The sequence below is a fragment of the Empidonax traillii genome, unplaced genomic scaffold (assembly GCF_003031625.1).
Source record: "Empidonax traillii isolate 1590-97213 ecotype Southwest subspecies unplaced genomic scaffold, ASM303162v1 scaffold687:size894609, whole genome shotgun sequence".
Classification (NCBI taxonomy): Eukaryota; Metazoa; Chordata; class Aves; order Passeriformes; family Tyrannidae; genus Empidonax; species Empidonax traillii.
This window is the reverse complement of record NW_020955880.1, coordinates 587,737-606,994: the sequence shown is the minus strand read 5'-3', so window position 1 is coordinate 606,994 and position 19,258 is coordinate 587,737. Positions and strand designations below refer to the sequence as shown.

The 19,258-nt window shown below is 42.2% G+C and overlaps 1 protein-coding gene across 1 annotated transcript; it reads left to right on the top strand.

Annotated features, from left to right (window-relative positions):
• The first annotated feature begins 13,232 nt into the window (after positions 1 to 13,232).
• GRPEL1 (GrpE like 1, mitochondrial) lies at positions 13,233 to 18,896 on the top strand. The gene is made up of 4 exons (XM_027899732.1): positions 13,233 to 13,334; positions 14,189 to 14,357; positions 15,857 to 15,938; positions 17,688 to 18,896. Exons 1-4 carry the CDS (start codon positions 13,246 to 13,248, stop codon positions 18,032 to 18,034), a joined length of 687 nt encoding a protein of 228 aa, XP_027755533.1. The 5' UTR covers positions 13,233 to 13,245; the 3' UTR covers positions 18,035 to 18,896.
• The last annotated feature ends 362 nt before the right edge of the window (positions 18,897 to 19,258 follow it).

Sequence of the window (19,258 nt, the reverse complement as noted above, 5' to 3'; positions counted from 1 at the left end):
TCAAGTTAAGTGAAAGAAAGAAGAAGCTGACTAAGCTTCACCTTTCTCTGTAATGCCTGAATTGCTTTCAAGTGAACTCTTCATGACAGCATTTGACATAATTAGGAAGTTTTGTATTTTAATTCAACATTCAGGACTCGAAAAAATATCAAAAGGTGTCTATTTATTTTATATAATTGCTAAAATTTAAATTTAAGTGTTAGAATACCAATTTAGGTCCCAGCATGGTTGCTGCAAAAGTGCTGAGAGACTCTGCTGCCATTTAACACTCAAGAAGTAATTCCACACGGAGACACCAACAGTGAGCACAATGATGTTTCTGGATTTGCTGTTCCATAATGTGCTAAGAGAGACCTCAATTTTTATTAAGCAGGTAGGGAATTCTGCTCACTGAAATTTTTCTGTTCCATTTCCAAAATGGAACCCATGCTGTCTCATTTATATATAAAAATAAGCACTGTCACTACACAATTCATAAATTTTATGCTTCTTTATAATGTCTTTATTTAGAAATAGGATGGGGAGAGGAACCTCAGCCTTTGTCTATATGTGTAATTAATGGGTTTATTTAGCTTTTTTAAGTGTCTTTCATGGACTACAAAGAACACAACACTACTGGGCCACATGTAAGATTCTTCCATTGTAAGATATCACTGGAACCATTAACAAAGTCAATTAACACAAAGCCAGATCAGAACCTTGTGAAAAACTGTGTGGGTCTGTTAGAAGTCAAATCACTCAGGACATAATTTTTGTGTACTGATAAAAGAAAAATGTGGAGTATTGTTGCTTCTTACCAAATATATTCCACGGAAATAAAAGAAACATAGTAGGTTTGTGAACATTTTGAGACAATCAGCATCACACAGGCAAAATGAACTTTAATTCTAGACATGCAGTAAAAGCACACATAAAAGGTGAGTCTGCAAAACTGACCATCACAGTGGGGAAGGCAGAGAACCAACAGAAGGATCTGGACTTTTGGGAGCCACCTCAAAAGCACAGGACACTATCAGTAAAGGTTACATTTCAATAGATTACGATATGGCAAAATCTAAGTGGCTTTTCATGAGACCAGCAGCAGGGAAGCATCCTAACCTTTGAAATCACCTCTGAAATGCATCAAGGACCAAAGGATACAGTACAGTGAATAAAGAGGAGAGAGATGCACCAGAACCAGTCCTGTCCTTGTGAAGGGGTTATCAGATTTTAGTCTACAAAGAATCTGAGAGGACCGTGCTTTTTAACATCACAGCTGAAAAAGACATTGAACTATCTGAACTGTTTATCAGTATTAAAAAAAAAAAATCCCCAAAGTGATTTTAACTAACTTAGATTAACAATCTGAAAGTCAAATCTAATGCTGCAATCTCCAAGGCGTGCTGTATGGAAACACCTGTGACACACTGGGAGTCTGCAGACTCCAAGGCAAAATGGAGTTGAGAGTGCTTTTATATTCCCAAAAGAATGTAGTGACTAACTTATGTTTCCTTTTAATATAATGTATTTCAGTCCTTTGAACAGAAGGGATCAGAAAGTTTTCCTTGCAAATACGAAGCTTTACTAGTCTCTTTTCATTCTGCTAGCAGCACTGTTCTAGCACAGGGTGAAGAGAGCTGTTAAATCAGAGTATATATACATGTGACCTTCAGTATGGAGTGCTTTTTCCAGCAACCATGAAGTGTCTACAGTGGTGACAAGTTATTTTCTGAGTAATCTTGTGTGTATATATATCACAAGATGATATAAGATTTCACGTAGTAATCTTACTCTGCTCAGTGGAGTTAGGGTGACATATGCTGCTTTGTGATATAGAACGGAGTAAAATTGAGTTTTATAATATAAGTCCTGACAAAAATAGCAAGTGAAATACCAGTAGTGCCAATGAAGATGGGGCAAACAGAGCCACTATTATGGGCTTTGTAATATCTCAGACACAGTCCTTGATTTTTAGAATTAATTTCACTGGGAAATGGAATGTCTGACAAGACACAGAGGTGATTTTTAAGAGGGCTATTGACAGAAGCGACCTCAATTTAACACATCAGCTGAAAGATGGCACCTCTCACCGCGTAGCTTCTTCGGAAATCACTCTTCAGTGACAGCATCAAACACGAGTCAAAGTGCCAGGGCACTACAACACCCACCTCATAACTTTCTGCTCCAAAAGTGAATCCACAGTGAAAAAAAATAAACACTCTGTCATAACACCAGGGACTACCTGGATGAGTAGATATTCATCAGGAATCAAGGGTTATGCCAAAAAAAAAAAAAAAAAAAAACAAAACAAAACAAAAAAAAAACCTACTTCCTATCCCAAAATACTTCTGTTTCCTTATCTCCCAAGAAAGCAAGCAGCACTGGATTCATTTCACAATGGCTGAAGGACCTGAGTTTTAAGAGATACAGAAAGGTGAATTTTCAGGAATGTCCTAGCAAGCAGCTGCCATTGAGCTCAGTGAAATTTGTGTAACTAGGAGTGTTCAAAAATCTGCCTAAAATTGCTTGTTTAGAGCTGCAAGTTAGACACTAAGTCATAAATGCACCCCTGCCTGCCTTGAAGCTGACCATGTTTCTTTTCTATATTGGATTCAATTGGTCACACTCTGATGCAAAGAACTGACTGCAAATGGTCCAGAAACGTAAAGACAGAGTTTTAAATCTGAGCCTTGGTTCCATGTGCCCCCTAGTTATAATTTTCATCAGTTTATGTCTGACCTCCTATTGTCTTTGCTTCACAGTCCAAATATCCTACATTTCTGTGCCCCTAGGCTGCTGTACTGTCACTACAGGACTCCCTCCCAAGACATGTTGCTTTTCCCATTTTTAACTCCATATATAATTTCTGTCACGTCAGGAGCAGGAAAACCTCCAAAGCAGTGTTAACATCTCAGTTCCCAGCTACTCATGTTTTAAATTAATATTTACAATGTTAATAAAAAATTCATGTTTACCATGGCAACCTGTATCATACATATGCTACTGATGAAAGTGAGGGAATACATTAAAAATAAATAAAAATAAGCAGGCATGGAAATGAACCATATACATTTCTGGAAACATGATACTTCCAAGGAAGGAGAAAAAAAATGAATCAGCTCTATTAAAAAACAAGATTTTCATACCAATACAAGGGAGACTTGAACATGAAATGTGGGAGTGAATTATGAATCTTCATTTTACAGGGAACTTGTTCAATTTGGGTCTCTACAGTTTAATGGGGAAAAAATAAATAATCTCAAAATAGAAACTGGATCTAAAAATCTCAGTTTGGTCCTACTTCTATCTAAACTTTGAACTCCTCTATTCCTTTCTGACACATTTCTTTTATTAAAATAGAAGCTTTGGAAAACCTCCCATCAGCTTTTTTTTTTTTTTTTTTTTTGTCCCACCTGTTGGTTTGGTTTTGTTGTTTGTTTGGTTTTTTTTTTCATAACCCCAAAATATTCTGATACAACACTAGAAGCTTATTTTAAAAACCAAAGCTTCACCCTGCCTTGATTTCTGGAAGCTCCATAGAAAATATCAAGCTTGGACACCTCATGAGTACTGAACCCAAGTTATTTCTAAAGAAGGTTTCTGCCTATCAGGTCTGAGGGAAAGCATTTTAGATGAAATATGTGCTAAGGAACAGCATCCCTCCCCTGAAACAACAGAAGTTCATCCGATCCACCTGAAAGGCACAGATCCAAGTTCCTGTGCTCTCCTGGCTACAACCTTACAAGCAAATGCAGAGGTAACACCATTTACCTGTACAGGTGCACTCAACTGAAAGGAAAAAACTCTGCTCCACTGCAGCCTCCCCAGAACAACACCACACTCAGAGCAGGTCACTCTCGTGCCTGGCAGAAATAACTCTGCTGATTTCAGAAAAATTACGCCAAGGATAAATTTAGCTCTGCACAATAAAATGAGAACTTTACTGCAGCTGAACAATTGTCTGTACTCTGTCTTTCCTGAGCAGACATAAAACATCAGAGGACGAATACTCACTATGGTTTATTATTTTTTGTTGTTGTTCTTGATGCCAGTTACTGTCAAAAAAAGAAATATTTTCAGAGCATTAAAACAAAAAAAAATTCCTATACTTCCTACTCTTCTTTAACTATGGGAAAAATATATTAAAACATCATGAATTACTATTTTTAATATAGGATTTTTATGTGCAATGACTTGTTTCCAACCATTAATAAATCAGGCGGAAAGGCTTGGTCTTCTTGCAAAACACAGAATACATTACGTACAATTTGTTCTTACTGATTTTCAGGGGCATTTACAGAACACAAAGTACAGCATAAGAAGAATATATTACTTAAATATTTTCACAGGCATGTTCTTTGCACTTCAGAGCTTTAGAAAAATAATAGAAGATCTTTCCAATCTGGTGTATGCTGGCTGCCACTTCTGTGTGGCACATGGGAAATGCACTGGCCTTTATTTTCCATATGGTCCAAGCACCAAACATTTGATTTCCCTTTCTTATTCACTTAGAAGGAACTAGTTATCCAAAGCTACAGAAGGCTTTTAAGGAGCATCCCAAGCCTTCTTAGGCCAATGGTTTGGTTTAAAAGCCTGTGTACTGATGTTGTCTGGTCAGCTCACAAGACAAAGCACAAAAGGGAAGAGTCAAAACACAGAATATCTCCTGAAGCAACTGAATAAACCTCTGACAAGAGTCAGAGTCACAAGAAATACTGTGAAGGAGATGAGAGCAGAGCCAGGGAAAATAGGCTGAAGACCAGAAGCCTGAGCCAGACAGAGGCCTCAGGATGATTCTGCAAGGCAAACTGGAAAGGGCATAAATAATTTTGCCAAAAGCCGAGCAGACACACTAACACAGGGGATGCACAGGCAGACCCAAATGAAATAAAGCTGCATACTGACTGCAAGACTGAGAGCAACTTTCTGGGTCCTAAATTTCTTTGAGATGCTTTTCTTTTGACATGCACAGAGGAGCTGGTACACCAGCTGCAGTGATATCGCTGATATACTGCGTGTAGAACTGGCTTACAGGATTTGGGTAGACTTATTTGCTAGAGCTGATGTTTGAAGTGATTTAGATATCTAAAAATAGATATCTAAAACCATTAGTATGGGGCTGGTGGAAATAAAACATGACTTACTAAGGCTTGTGCACTTCTGGAACAGCTGTTGGAGGCCAGGTGGGATATGTGAGGTGTCTACAACAGGACTGCACAGATTTAGCACCTGGATCACTTTGTAACTTACACGGTGGAAAAGACAGCAAACTGTTGTCAGCCCAAATGAGAGACACAGAAGTTCCACAGTGGTCTCACTGGCCAAAAAAAAATGAACACAGATGCTCAACTTATCCTTTGACCCTTTGTAGGTCAAAGCATGGCTTGGTTTTAATAATGTATTGTTGTTTCCAGCATAACACCACCTTCATCTCATATCATGTCATCTCAGCTCCTCTGCCCCAAGTGATCTTCCAGTCCAGAAATAAATGTAACAAATTTCACATAAAAACAGGAGTTCATGTAAAGTAGGAGTGCTTACAGGGCAAATGGAGGAATGTTAGAAATGTCAATCGAGAAAGTCCCTAAACAGAGTGAGATTTCACCACACGGTGGCATAGGCTTTTCTAGAAGAAAAGGGAGACTTGTTCTACAGGAACAAGTTTCTCTGAACCAGAGGTTTATATTTATCTAAATTTACAGATTTATTTGAACCAGAATTTCACCTAAATATACAAAGAAAATATGTCACGAAAAGCAAACAAAAATTCATGAATACACAACCCCCGTAAAATGAAGCTGATTACAAATTTTCTGGAACTACAAGTGACGAATATGTCTGAAGACCAAAATATTTACCTGTGCAAGTAGAGCTCAGATGCACAATTTGAGCCATTGCACTTGAAAATTTTGCTTACAGCTCTCATAAAATTTTTCAGTAGTTTAAGATACTGTTTTTTCTCTATCTCAGCTGGATAAATGTCATTAACGTGAACTACAGAAAATAAGAAGAGAAGATACAAATACAGTGGGGTCATATTTAGTTAGCAGAGCATTGCTCTCATTGTAGGGTCAGACCTATCTATTATATTGTGTACTGGCTGTGGTTGGGATGGAGTTAATTTTCTTCACAGCAACCTGTAAGATGTTGTGTCTTTGATTTAAGATTAAAACAGTGTTGATAGCACACTGATTTTCAGCTAACACTGAGCAGTGCTTACAGTGTGCCAAGGCCACTTCTGGTTCCCCCCTTCCACTCCCCACCCAGCAAACAGGCTGGGGGCAGACAGCAGGCTGGGAGGAGACATGGCTGGGACAGCTGACCCCAACTGTCCAAAGGGTTATTCCATTCCATTTGCCATGCTCAGCAATAAAACTAGGGAGGAAGTCTTTCCAAGGCAGTCAGACACTCTGTCTGTAGGGGAGCAGTAAACTGCCTTTATCTTGGCCCCGAGATTTTCTTGCTTTTGCCCTTCCAATTCTCTCCCCCGTTCCTGCTGTGGGAGGAGGGAGGCGCTGGTGGGTGCTTTGCTTTGCTTTGCTGGCCGGAGTCAACCCATCCCATTGAGTCACCCGAGGAAGAAAAATGTATCCCATCTCTGCCATTCACTGGCTCTGCCTGAGAAGCTGAGACTGCCTTAAGTCATCACCTGACGGGATGGGCATTTTGCACGCCCTTAGTGATCTGCAGAGCCCTTACAAAGGCAGGGAATAGCTGAAAAGTACAAACCTGAGTAAATTCACTTGCTGCCTCAAACCGCCCCCAAATGGGAAATTATTCCTTACAAACCACGAGCTGTAACAAGGAAATTGTCATTAATCCAGAAATGTTTCCTGTGCTATGCTCTTGCTTGACCTTGCTTGTAGCTGTGCTGGCCAAATGCTAACACAACCTACATAGTTTAGCTGGAGTTTATGGAAAACTTGGCTCTGAAACACAGTTATTTGCAATGCAGAGAACCATGAGAACAGACCCTCTGAGTCTGTCATGCTGTCTCCTGGCAGAAGAGTACAGCATCTACAGCTCTCAGAGAGATCTCTGAATCCTCCACTTCTTGATTATACATCTTTTATTCACTTGGGTTTGTACCAAGGCATTAAAAATTGTTATTGAAAAACAACAACCAGCAGTCCAAAACAGCTCCTTCTGTTCCAAATAACAAAAAAACCTGTCAAAGCAATGTGTGGACAGTCACTAATTTATCTGCAGAGCAGTACAGAGCTGCCTGAGATAGAAGCTGCCTCAGATACTCATAGCTTTCCAAAACCACAACCAGCTCGGAGTTAATTAGCATGACAATGTACAAGGACAGTTAAGCAGGTTTTCCAGCACATACAGAATTCTTTGGTACTTCCTGACTATTGTCAGTTTTCAGCTTTTACAAAGTTAGTCTGTCCTACAGAGCACACAGCACTGTAATAACAGCACTGATGCACCATTCGGTGTATGTGCGTAATGCAAAATTAGGAAGACCAACGCTTCAACAGCTCATACCTTCAAAATAATATTACAAATATTTTTCCTATGCATTCTTATTTTACTTTAAATAACTTCAAGATACCTACATATGATTCTCATTTTCCTCAGCTTCTACAAACTTGCATGTCCCATTCCAAGGAGGGAGCACATTTTTATAGCTATAAAATGATAGTAATTTTATTCATTAAGACTTTGCCAGCCAAAGCACTTGAGGAGTAGTAGAAAAGTAATAAACACATTTCAAAAGACACGATAGAAATATCTTTTTAAAAACAGAGTTAGAATACAAATGAAGCAAGCAAGGAAAGGTGGTCTAATGAAGTATAGACAGCACTAGTCATAAAAAAACCCTGTAACTTCTCTGAAATGGAAGAATCTGCTCTGTTTGGTAATAATGATGAGCTAAAAGAGAAGCCACAGTGGGGCAGGGATTCCCCACCTCGATGCTTTACCACAGCACAGGCATAATTACCAACCAGCACTGATATCATGGACCAGAGCAGGGGGTGCCAGTCATACCATCCCTAGAAATGAACACAGCGCTGCTGAAGCAGCTCGGGATCAAAAAGGGGAAGGTGCTCTTATCACAAGATCTTTGGCAAGGATAGCTCGGCAAAACCTAGGAATGAGTAAGCAGAGATGGAAGCACTGTGTTAAAGAAGCTCTCCCACTCTGAGAGCAGACATGGTAATGGCTTGTAAAGGAGAAATGGCCTGTCTGCTCAGACTGGAGGGCAGTGCAGACACCAGGACCTGGTAATGGAGTCAGAGACAAAGACTATGTGGTTTCAGCTACAGCAGCAGCAGAATTCCTAACCTAATTTAACATCTACCGTGGATGTACAGATTCCCTTCCTTGTAGTTTATTTCATAAGCATCTAGAACAAGAGAATTCACAGTGATGAACCAGTAATTTGCAGTCAGTTTCTGATTGATTAATAACACATTAACCTGAGGTGATTCATAAATCTGAGGCAACCTTTAGAACAGCAGTGAAAGCACTGTGGGTGACAACTATTAGAAAACTTAAAACAGCCACGTTCTTGCTTTGTGTGCACGTAAAGCAAGTGTTTTCTTTCAGTTCTGTCTGTACCTGCCTGGCACAGGCTTTCTATTCAAATTTTATATCCAAAAAACCAGAAACACACCACAGTAACAGAACCCAACTGACTTTGAAGACACACATTCCCCTCATATTTCATCGGTCTAGCTTCATTGATGAGATGAGCTCCTACAACATCAGCACAATGAGCATTCCTCCTTTGTCATCCAGCTGGGAGCACTGGGAACAGCCTTCCGATGGGATTGCACTGTGAATGAAAGCCCTAAAACATCCCACTGTAAGCAGAGCTCTGTGCACTGGCCCCACCAACCCTGCTGTTCAACATCCTGCCAGTCATCACAAAAAATGTGTCAAAAGCAAGGGAGAAATATTAGCACAAGTCAGACCTGAGCAATGAGCAGCCACCTCAGGCTTTTAGGGTGCTCCTGGCAGCCTGTTTGCCAGCGCCTGGCCTGGCAGTCCTTCACTGTACAAGGTTCCCTTTGACTAATACAAATCACTTCTACGCAGTGGCAGCAGAAACAGGCCCGCAGCAACTAAGTAATCAAATCTTAAAGAAAAATTAATAGAGAAAAATGTAGATCTGAATGAATGTCAAAGTACCATTCCAGTAACAGCCCCTCCATTGTTAGCCTGTGTGCAGAAACAGTGCTGCCTTCTGAACGTGACCAGAAAGCTGATTTCCTCTTCTGTCCAATTCTTCTGGTAAATCAAGGGGCAACAACTGATTTTTACCAAAAAAAAATTAAGAAAATCCATGACACCACACTAAGAGAATCACAATGATTTGACAACTCTTCTCTCGGTGCTCAGTAAATTTGTCTCAAGGTGGAAAGCCACATCAGCATGACAGCCGGTTGTTTCTGTGCATTTGAACAGCCTGGTTCTGACTGGTAACTAGACTAAAGATAGACAATGCTTGATTGACAGAGTTTTTCCATTTTTGCATCTCCAGGAATGTTACAAGGCATACACGAGTACCCCTGATAACACGAGAGCTGAGAGAACAAACTGTAATAGATACCCAGATTTGCACATCCTTGGGATACCAGATGACTTATGCGAGAATATTACAATAAATTGCCTCTGAAATTGTGGCATGCTGCTTTGGGGAAGGATCTCTTCAGTGTCCTCCCAGGAACAGAACTTTTGTTATTCTAAATTGCTCTAATTAGCTCTCTTCAGAGCCCTGTGGCTATAGCTATTACATTTCCAACACAGCGACAACACTCTCCAGGCAACAAGATGGTTACAAAATGTACCTTTCAAACTAGTTACCAAAAGGCTACGGGAACTCAAAAATACTCTTTATAATCAGAGCAAGATGTATGATTCTGTATTTTCAGCCTAAGGAGAAACTAGGGAGAAAGTAGGTATTAGACAGTCACTCTTGGGAGAGTTTTCTCAAAATGTTTGCATTAAAAATTATAAATTCTGAATGTACAGATCAACCATTTTAGTACTGCTCTAACTAAATAAGGTTATCTCCCTACTCTAACCTGCATTAGGATTTAAAGTTTCTCAATTTAAGTAATTATTTAATCTTTATTGTCCTCTGTCTGAAACGAACCCAGGGTGTAGCTGGCAATAATAACCCCTTGCCTCAATAACCCTTGTAGAAGAAAAATTGTTAATATTTTATCCACAAGGATCAGTCCCTTAATTTTCCTCTACACATCTTCCCACAATGTGCTATGGAATACTGTGGCCATGTGGTCTGATCTGAGATCTTTTCTAAAGGGCACAAATATGGATGTTTTGTCTTCACATCTATATAGTTCAGTAACAGTTTTACAGCTAAATTAACATTTTTTTTTAATTTGGTTTAAGAATTTCCTGGTAACTGGCCTGATAGGTCATGATAAAATATTTACAGAGATATTTTTGGTGGGTTTTTTCCCCCACAGTTGCACCCACCACAGCTCAATATTTGGTTCTGCTTGGGAGGACACATGACATATCTGATCAGAGATCATACAATACCCTTTTCCTTTACCCTCCAAGCATTAATAATAAAGTTCATATTGGAAACACAAACATAATGGGATTCTGTCTGCTGGTTGAATATCAATAGGCTACATCTTAGCATTAGGAGACAGAAGTAGGTTTGGGGTTTTTTTTAGAGAAACAGAAATGCCTTAATTTTTCATTTAAGCAGAAGTCTTACATTTGTGGCATTTTTCATCTTGAAGGATTACAAGTCTTTTTACTACAAGTGCAATATGAATAATAAAAAAGAGACATTCAGTTGGATAATTTTCAAAATATCACAGTAATTCCCTCATGCTCACTAAACAACTTTCCTGTAAGGGACTGAAAGTTTACTGACCTTAATTGTACTCGTAGAAACGTGGAAATGAGGTTAAGTAACAAGACTACAAAGTTAATCACTGGAGAAACAGGGAATGATATCCAGACTACTTGATTCTATCACCAGCCCACAGAAATTAGAGGTTAGAGGCACTTTTAACCACAAGTTGAAAAGCAGCAGCTGGCTGATGGTTTAGAATTCAGGATAAGCATTACTTACCACCAAATCATCTTCAAACACGGTGTTTATGCGAGGAGCCAAAGCCTGCTTGATATGGAGAGGAGTGTTGGAAAACAAAACTGTTCTTGTTACTGAACACCTGTGGCTGCCAACCAGGTCCAGCAATAGATGCTCGATGCTCCGTATTTCAGTTTAAAAACACCCAGCCCACAAGGTGGCACTGCAGTGAAACCAGAACAGCCTCCAACAGTTTGAATCACAACATGGCATGAAAAAGTCTGGGGTTTTTTTTGGTCAGAGTGGGACAGCACCTAGAGCCAACACCAGCCATGATGCAAACAAGCTCCAATAAACTTGCATGCTGTTCTTCTGTGCTGCACATGTTGTTTAGTCTTGACCCACCAGCATCTGTGCGAGCTGCAGATTTTTCTTAAGAGCTGTTCCGCTTGCACAGATCACAACAAAATGCATTTTCACTGCAGGCTATCTGCAAAGTTTGCTTGCAGAAGGCCTATGAATTGTCATTTGGGGTAAATGTGTTCTAATACAAGAAGGAACTTGTTCCAGACATACTGAGTCCAACTATATTTCTTTAGTTATTAATGAGACATGCTGGCAATGGCCTCAACCTTTGGTTATCAATGCTGTGATTTTGTGATCAATCATTAATCAAGCAAAACTTCCAAAAACAGTAGGCAGTGGAGAATGAAGAAAAGCTGAAATAGGCACCTGCTAAGAGTGTCAGGGAAAAACAACCAACAGTAAAGATGAGACAGACACACTGTTCGTCTAGGTTTTGTATGGAACCAATCATCTTTTCAGGAAACATTTTAAAAACATCAGACTTAAAGATCCAATTGCTTTCTCCATCTCATTTCTTCGTGGTCTTCTGTGAATATTGTCCTTTATGGCTATTCTTGGTTTTCTCCTTCCTCTGACCCTTCCTCAGCATTATCAGCATCTGAAGAGGTTTCCTCAACTACTTCTTTCAGTGTTTCTGAGGATGAAGTTTGGAATTTGTGGCTCATCTGCCTTGTGGAAAGTGAGTACTGACAGCAGTACAGCTGCTTGGTGTACAGACAGCACATGGCACATACCATTCCTCTTGCTCTACAGGCCACGGGACTGGACTAGACTCACATCACAGAACAGCCATTGGCAAAATAAGACTCCTTGGGATGAAACACTTGTCATGGCACGAGGATAAACCCTTTATCCTGCTTTCTGCAGAGGCAGTGACACAGCTCACCCGAGACAAACAAACCTGCCCAACAAAGGCTGGTGCACTCTGCTGAAGTTTGACTGAACTGAGAAAGGTCCCGCAGGCTTCTCATGCAGCAAGCCAGAAATGTCTTATATAGCTTCTTTTTTTAGCAAATCCTTGAAGACATTCCCTTGAATAGAACGTTTACTGAATTTGCAGTGTGAAATTTGCATCTTCATCCTTCACACTTTGGAGAGGGCACGAACGTGTGAGGAATCAGATGAATAGCTGGTGTTCAGACACCTGTGCATCATCTAACACCTGCTTTGGGGCTGTATGATAAATACATGACCTTGATTTTTTGTCCCTCTTTTAACAGGATAATGACAAACCAACTGACAACACTGAAAAAGTTCAGCCATCCCAGCACAACCGGGCAGGGCTCTGGCAGCCTCTGGTCACACGGGACACTTCCACCAACAGCTGGCATAAGCAGGTGGCCAAATCTGGAACTACTGGATTAGCAATGTTATCCTATTTAACGGAAGCTCAAGATTTCATTAAATGGAATTATTATCCAGCAAGAGCACACACGGCAGTTACACGATGAAAACCTCCGCAAGAAGGTTTGCAAACTGCTGGCCAGGGCTACTGGTAAGAGGGTTATCCAGCACTTAAAATGAGCTGAAATCTCCCAATTTTCGCAGGCACAGCTTGCAGAGGGTGCGATCAGCGAGGGACGCCGAGGCCACATCAAACTCCCTCAGGGTGCCTCGCGCCCCCTCACACAACAAAATGGCGGCGCCGCGCGGGCCACGCCCGCGGCCCCACCCCCTGCGCGTGACGGCAGGGGCCGAGCAGCGCGCTCCCCGGAAGAGCCGCGGACTCCGCCCCCCGCCCCGCCCGCTCGGCGCGAGACGGCGGGACCGCCCCGCCGATTGGCTCTCGGGCGCGTCACTCCCGGCCCACCCGCCCGCTGATTGGCGGCGGCGCCGGGGGCGGGCGCAGGCGCGGCGAGCAGGAGGGCGCCATGGCGGCCGTGGCCCAGTGCGTGCGGGGCGCGCTGCGCCCGCGGCTCCCGCTGCGCCCGCTGCTCCCGCTGCTCAGCGCCGCCAGCAGGTGAGGGAGAGGGGAGGGCCCATCGCGCCGCACAGCCCACCCGGCTCCGGGCACCGGGGCGGCGACGGGGACGGGGCCGCGCTCAGCGCCGGGCCGCGGGGAGAGCGAGGCCCGGACCTGCAGCACGGCCGCCCCATGCTCCCCTCCGGTCTCGCTGCCCTCCCGGGCTCTCCACCGGGAGGGCGGCCCGGCCCGGCCCTGTCCTGCCCTGCCCTGCGGGGCGTACGAGGGGCTCGGGGCCCGGGGTCTCGGTGCGGGTTGGGGATCCGAGCCCTTGTGTCATCCCGGGCTGATCCGGGGCCGGTTCGCTCGGGCGGCTCAGCTCGCAAAGCCCGAGGAACGTCACGAGGGGATCAGCAGTCATTATTTGCGCGGGCAGGCCCGGGGGGTGTGCGGCGGGGCAGGCACCGCTCCGCTGATCCCCGGTCACGAAGGTCCGCGGCTCAGCCCTGCCCTGCTCTGCTCTCCGTTTGTTTTCCGGGAGGCTGTTGCAAGCAATTGCATCACGGAATTTCTGCCTGATGGAGCACTGCGCTGAAAACGAGCTCATATTCCCCTTAAAAGTGTTGTGACTCTATAAACTGAATGTAATAGATGGACATTTACAAGTTGATATCTTGCAGCACTTATTTTTTTCCCATAGTTTAAAGGGCCGGAGGTCTGTTGCTTCTTAGGGAGGGTTCTGCACAATTTTCACAGGCCTAGGATTGTCGTGTTAATTTGTGCTCTGATGTGAGAATTTCGGAGAATTTCGTAGACACTGATGTGCCAGGTGTAGTGTCCAGTGTGTCTAGAAAATGCTGATGTATTACAAAATAAGCAGCTGATTAACATTGTCCGTGTTTTTGCCTTAGAACTTCTCCACGATTGCTTTGTGCAGCAACACAACAGAAAAATCCTGGCCAGAACTTGGAGGAGGACCAGAGTCAGAGCCAAAATGAGCAGAAGGCTGAAACCAGCTCTGCTGAAAAACTGCTGGCTGAAGAAAAGGCTAAACTGGAAGAACAACTAAAGGAAGTCACTGTAAGCGTCTCTGGGTTATCGGGTTGCACACCTTACAAATTGTGTGCCCAGATGCCTTCACTGTGGGTTTTCAGGGTACAGTCTGGATACAGTTGTGTGGCTCCTGTTTAGCTGTTGAATGAAACCTGCAATTTGGTCACTTCTTTATGCCAAAGGGTAGATATGGGAGCCCCCGGTGGTCCAGGGGAAAACTCACTGCACTGTCACTGCAGAGACCCGGGTTCGATTCCCGGTCGGGGCCCCTCCCCGGGCAGATGGAGCTCATTAGCCCATAAGGCAATCCATCTACGTCCTGAGGACCTCGCTGCCACCGTCCAAGCTCACTTGGCCCCGGCAGATGAACCTCAGGATTAAAGGGTGGGCTCAGTTCCGCGCACACTGTGTCTCACCTAAAAAATCCAATGCGCAGGCTGGAAGGTGGAAAGACCTTCCCCGGTTCTTCGTTCGCGAAGAGACTGGCCATTACATTACATTAGATATGCTGCAAGACCTGAGATGCATCCCTGGTCCAAAATTAAAGTTTTGGATGGTTTCTTTCCAGTTTCTGGATGGAATTGGACCCTCTCCAGCCTTGAAATTTATTACAAGTTTCACATAGGTTTTGCTCAATGGAGAAGTAGTTTTTAGAGGTCATGAAAGGGTTTGAGAGTGTGTCTCTGGTGGGTACCTTTGTGTGTGCTAAGATGAATTTCTGGAAACAGCTGCCAGCTTTTCAAAGGTCAGAATTAATGATGCTTATACAATATTTTTATACACTAGTGTACTTATGCCATACTTAGGAAGTTTTTAATCTGTCGGAGAACCCTTCAGACAGGAGGCTGAGGGGTCACATCCCCTCTGTCTGGCCTCATGTATCTTGCATTCTTTCTCTTGCACAGCTCCAGCCCACCATGGAGTTCTGGGTTCGGTGGTGAAGCACTCAACCTGGATTTTTATTGTACTGAATTCCAGTCTTAGTACATCTGCTGGCCACATTGCTGGGAACAGACCAAAACTTGACCTGAGCAACAGAGGAGTTAGACTTGATTAGTTTGTAAAGGTCGTTAAAACTGGAGGACACTCTGTGGTGTGCATGGAAAGAGATGGTTTGAGAGTCAAGGCTGTGTTGACTCATTTGCTGTAGGGGCAAAGTACCTCAGGACTCAGGAAGGCTTTCTGTGAGCACATAGCAGAAATCTTGGATTTATAAAACTTGATAGATGCTTAGAGTGAAAAATTTCTTCCAGCTAATCTGTTACCAAATAATAGAAGTCTGGAAAACCATCTTAATTCCTTTCCCTTGCTTCTTTCTGCTCTAAAGTGAAGCGAACATCTGCCCTGGTAGGAAGGAGGGTGTGATAACTGGCACGTGTTGTTTTCACATTGCTCTAGATGATGGATTTAGGCTATGAAACTGTTTTAAATGCTACTTTATTCTGAACATGCTCGTTTGAATTATTGTCACCTACCCAAATAGCAGGAATATAACCTATCCTGTCACTGTTTTTTTTCTTCTGTAGGACAAGTACAGGCGTGCCTTGGCAGATGCGGAAAACGTGAGGCAAAGAAGCCAGAAACTGGTAGAAGAGGCAAAGTTATACGGTCAGTGGAGGCTCCTGTTGTGTTTACTCACTGAGACCCAGGAAATGCAAAGCCTGGAAAAATTAATCTGAGTGGTATTGACAGGTTGTACTTCCCAGTGATTCTGAGTACTTGGTTAACAGTTGCATTTCAGGCAGAGAAGTTTGAACAGTTCCTCACTTTGCATCAGAACTGTGACCATCTCCCCAGCCAAAGGCAAGGCTTAAACTGCTGGAGTCAACAGTTTTTGGGGACATTTTCTTTACATTTGGTATCTGGTTTCCTACAGTGTGTACTGCACTAGTAGATTTTTTTTTTTTTGTGAGGTTTGCAGCTCAAAGTTTGCTGTTTCTACTCACTTTGGTTTCAGATCTGAACAAGAGCATGGAATACTGCCTTTCCTTCTGGTTTGGTGTTTCCTTCTGTTTCCTTCTTGGTGTTTATTTTGGATTTGGTTCTTTTGGGGCTTTGTGGGTTCATTTATTTTTTTTAGCCTTTTCTGTTTGAATAACTGTCATGTTGAAGCCGTAACTTTAAAATAGAAGTAACACATTTAGATGGGTGGATTCTTTTCTGTAGTAGGGATGCACAGTCAGACTATGAGGAGCACTAGAAGTACATCTTCCTTTAAGAGCCAGGCTGCTAACATCTGATTGAGCTTTTTGACATTTCAGACACAAATCTCTAAAACAGAAATTGTATCCAAATACTGCAGCAGAACAGTGCTGTTTCATCCCGGTGTTTGACTGCCACTCTGACTTGAAAATGAGTTGGTTTTTGTGCCACACACTGTACTCAGCTATGTAGTTTAATTCTGAGTACAGAAGTTCTAATTTCTGAGTAGCAGGCTCTTCAGTTGATGTGTACTGTAAGAAAGGGTATGTTCTGGTTTTGTACCCTTTTCATGGGCGTTTGAACGCTTCATCCTGAAGCTGATTTGCAGTAAATCTTGTTTCTCTAATGTGCTACTTGGGGCAGAAGGACTTTGAGTCAGGTCTGGGCTCCAAGATGCTTCAATATAAATAAATATTCAAATAAAATTTATCTTGAAAACTAAACTACATCTAATCTGTAAATTTTATTGTTTGTACATGCCTGCTTCTTCTGTTGAAGGAAGAGAAACTCATTTCTGAGACTTGCCTAAATTCAGAGTTGGACTTGATCTCGGAGGTCTCTTCCTACCCAGTTAATTCTATGATTCTGTGATTAGCTTGGGAATTGCTCAGTCTTTGCAAAGCACAGCTGCTGACTCTGTAAAATTGGTCTGTAGTGGGAGGGAGAGGTGGGAGTTCTTTGCATTCAAGGAGGAATCCCTGATCATCTGTTGGACTCTTCATCAGTCTGACCACATGCTTTGTCTTCTGCAAATATTTTGTCACATCAGATTAAAGGGTAGCAATAGGGCAACATAATGCTTTGAACTTCAGGTGAATCCCAACATGGGAGAGATATGAGGAAATTAGGAAATGAAGCCATCTTTTGGTAACTTTGGTTAGAATTTTAACTGTTCATGTTAGCTCTTTTGAAATGACTTTTTTTTCCCATAGAAGTAGAGGAGATGATGTGGATATCAAGGTATCTGTAACAGTTGTATATAGACATCCAGAATTGGAAAGGATGTTTTACCCCAAATGGTTACAGTATCACATATCATCTTAAAAATCCAAAGGACTACAGAGTATTGCTGTAGGTTTTGGGGTTGAGGGGTTTTTTAACACTTCTTTCCATCAGCAGACTAATCCCATTCCCTTCTCTTTTACATATTTTTAGGGATCCAGAGCTTCTGTAAGGACTTACTAGAAGTTGCAGACATACTGGAGAAAGCAACGGAAAGTGTTCCAAAGGAAGAAATTAAGGATGATAATCCTCACTTGAAGAGCTTATATGAAGGTCTTGTTATGACAGAAGTACAGATTCAGAAAGTGTTTAAAAAACATGGCCTGCTCAGACTGGATCCTGTCGGAGCCAAGTTCGATCCCTATGAACACGAGGCACTGTTCCATACTCCCATGGAAGGGAAGGAGCCTGGCACTATTGCATTAGTATCCAAGATTGGCTATAAGCTGCACGGGCGTACTCTGCGGCCTGCCCTGGTGGGTGTTGTGAAAGACCCTTAGCTGCTCAATCTGAGAATTTAAAATGCCATACAACTATTAAACAGCTGGATGGTTTTTGTCTCACACCATGCTTTCCTCATTCCTCTGCTCCCAGAGAGGTTTAAATGAAATGAGATGGTTGAGATTTCCCAGTGAAAATGAACAACTGATGAAATTCTCCTGCTTAGTGGCCTTCAACATCACTGTTCCATAAGCTCTTCTTTGGTGTAAAAGAGCCGTTAAGCCCCCTAATGCTTTAGATTAGCTTTTTACAACCATTGCTCGTTAAATTGAAAAGAATGAAATGCTCACGAGAATTTTGCAGCCTCACGTTTATCACTGTGTGTAGATAGAAAATCCAGATAGTGGTTCAGACATTTTCTTTGGTTTTGTACGATCTCTCATTGCAGAAGTGGGTGAAGCAGTACAAATGACCTGCTTTCTGCAAGCACCCATCACCTTTTACACACTGATGTGATAAATGCCATGTTTTCCCTATTCAGAAATAATCTCTCTCAACTACTGAAATTGAAACCTTTGTGAATTCTGACCTGTAAATAAATGGCAATGGAGATTAGTTATCTTTTGTAATTGTTCAGCCCTTTTGTCCTGTACTAACACTGACTCAAGAAAACCATCTAATACTTGTATGGCATTGAAGAACCAATAGAATTTATCCTATCTCTGGATTTTTTAATTTAATATTGTATAAATTGGTTTAAACAATTTTGATAGTCTTGTAACTTCTAGCTTTGCAATCAGTTTGTTACGCAAACTGTAGTTAAAACCCCGCTGAGAGCCAGAACACCCAGAGAAGCTGAGAGTTGGGTATATGATTTCTTTCAGACTTACATAAATTGCATGTGAGTGGCTCAAACAAAAATGTGAACTCAGTTTCATTTTCATTATTTCCTGCATTTACTCAGCTTGGATCTTGGGTTGCACCAGAATTTTTCCCGTGTGCAGTTCTTGCCACATCCAACTCCACCCGCTGCTCCCAATCCTGCAGAATCAGGCTAAAATACAATTCATGATTAACCAAACGTTTTGTTTTACATCTGTCTGGTCACCTGGATAGGAGTGGGTGGAACTTGGCAAATGACACAACTGACAAAGCACCCGTCCTCTTGTATCCTCAAAGCCCATATGTTTCACACACAGGACAGACACTTCAAACTTAGCGAAGTTGTTAGGACCTGGTAAACAGTAAGTACTACTGAATTTTGTACCATGTTTCTGGTTATC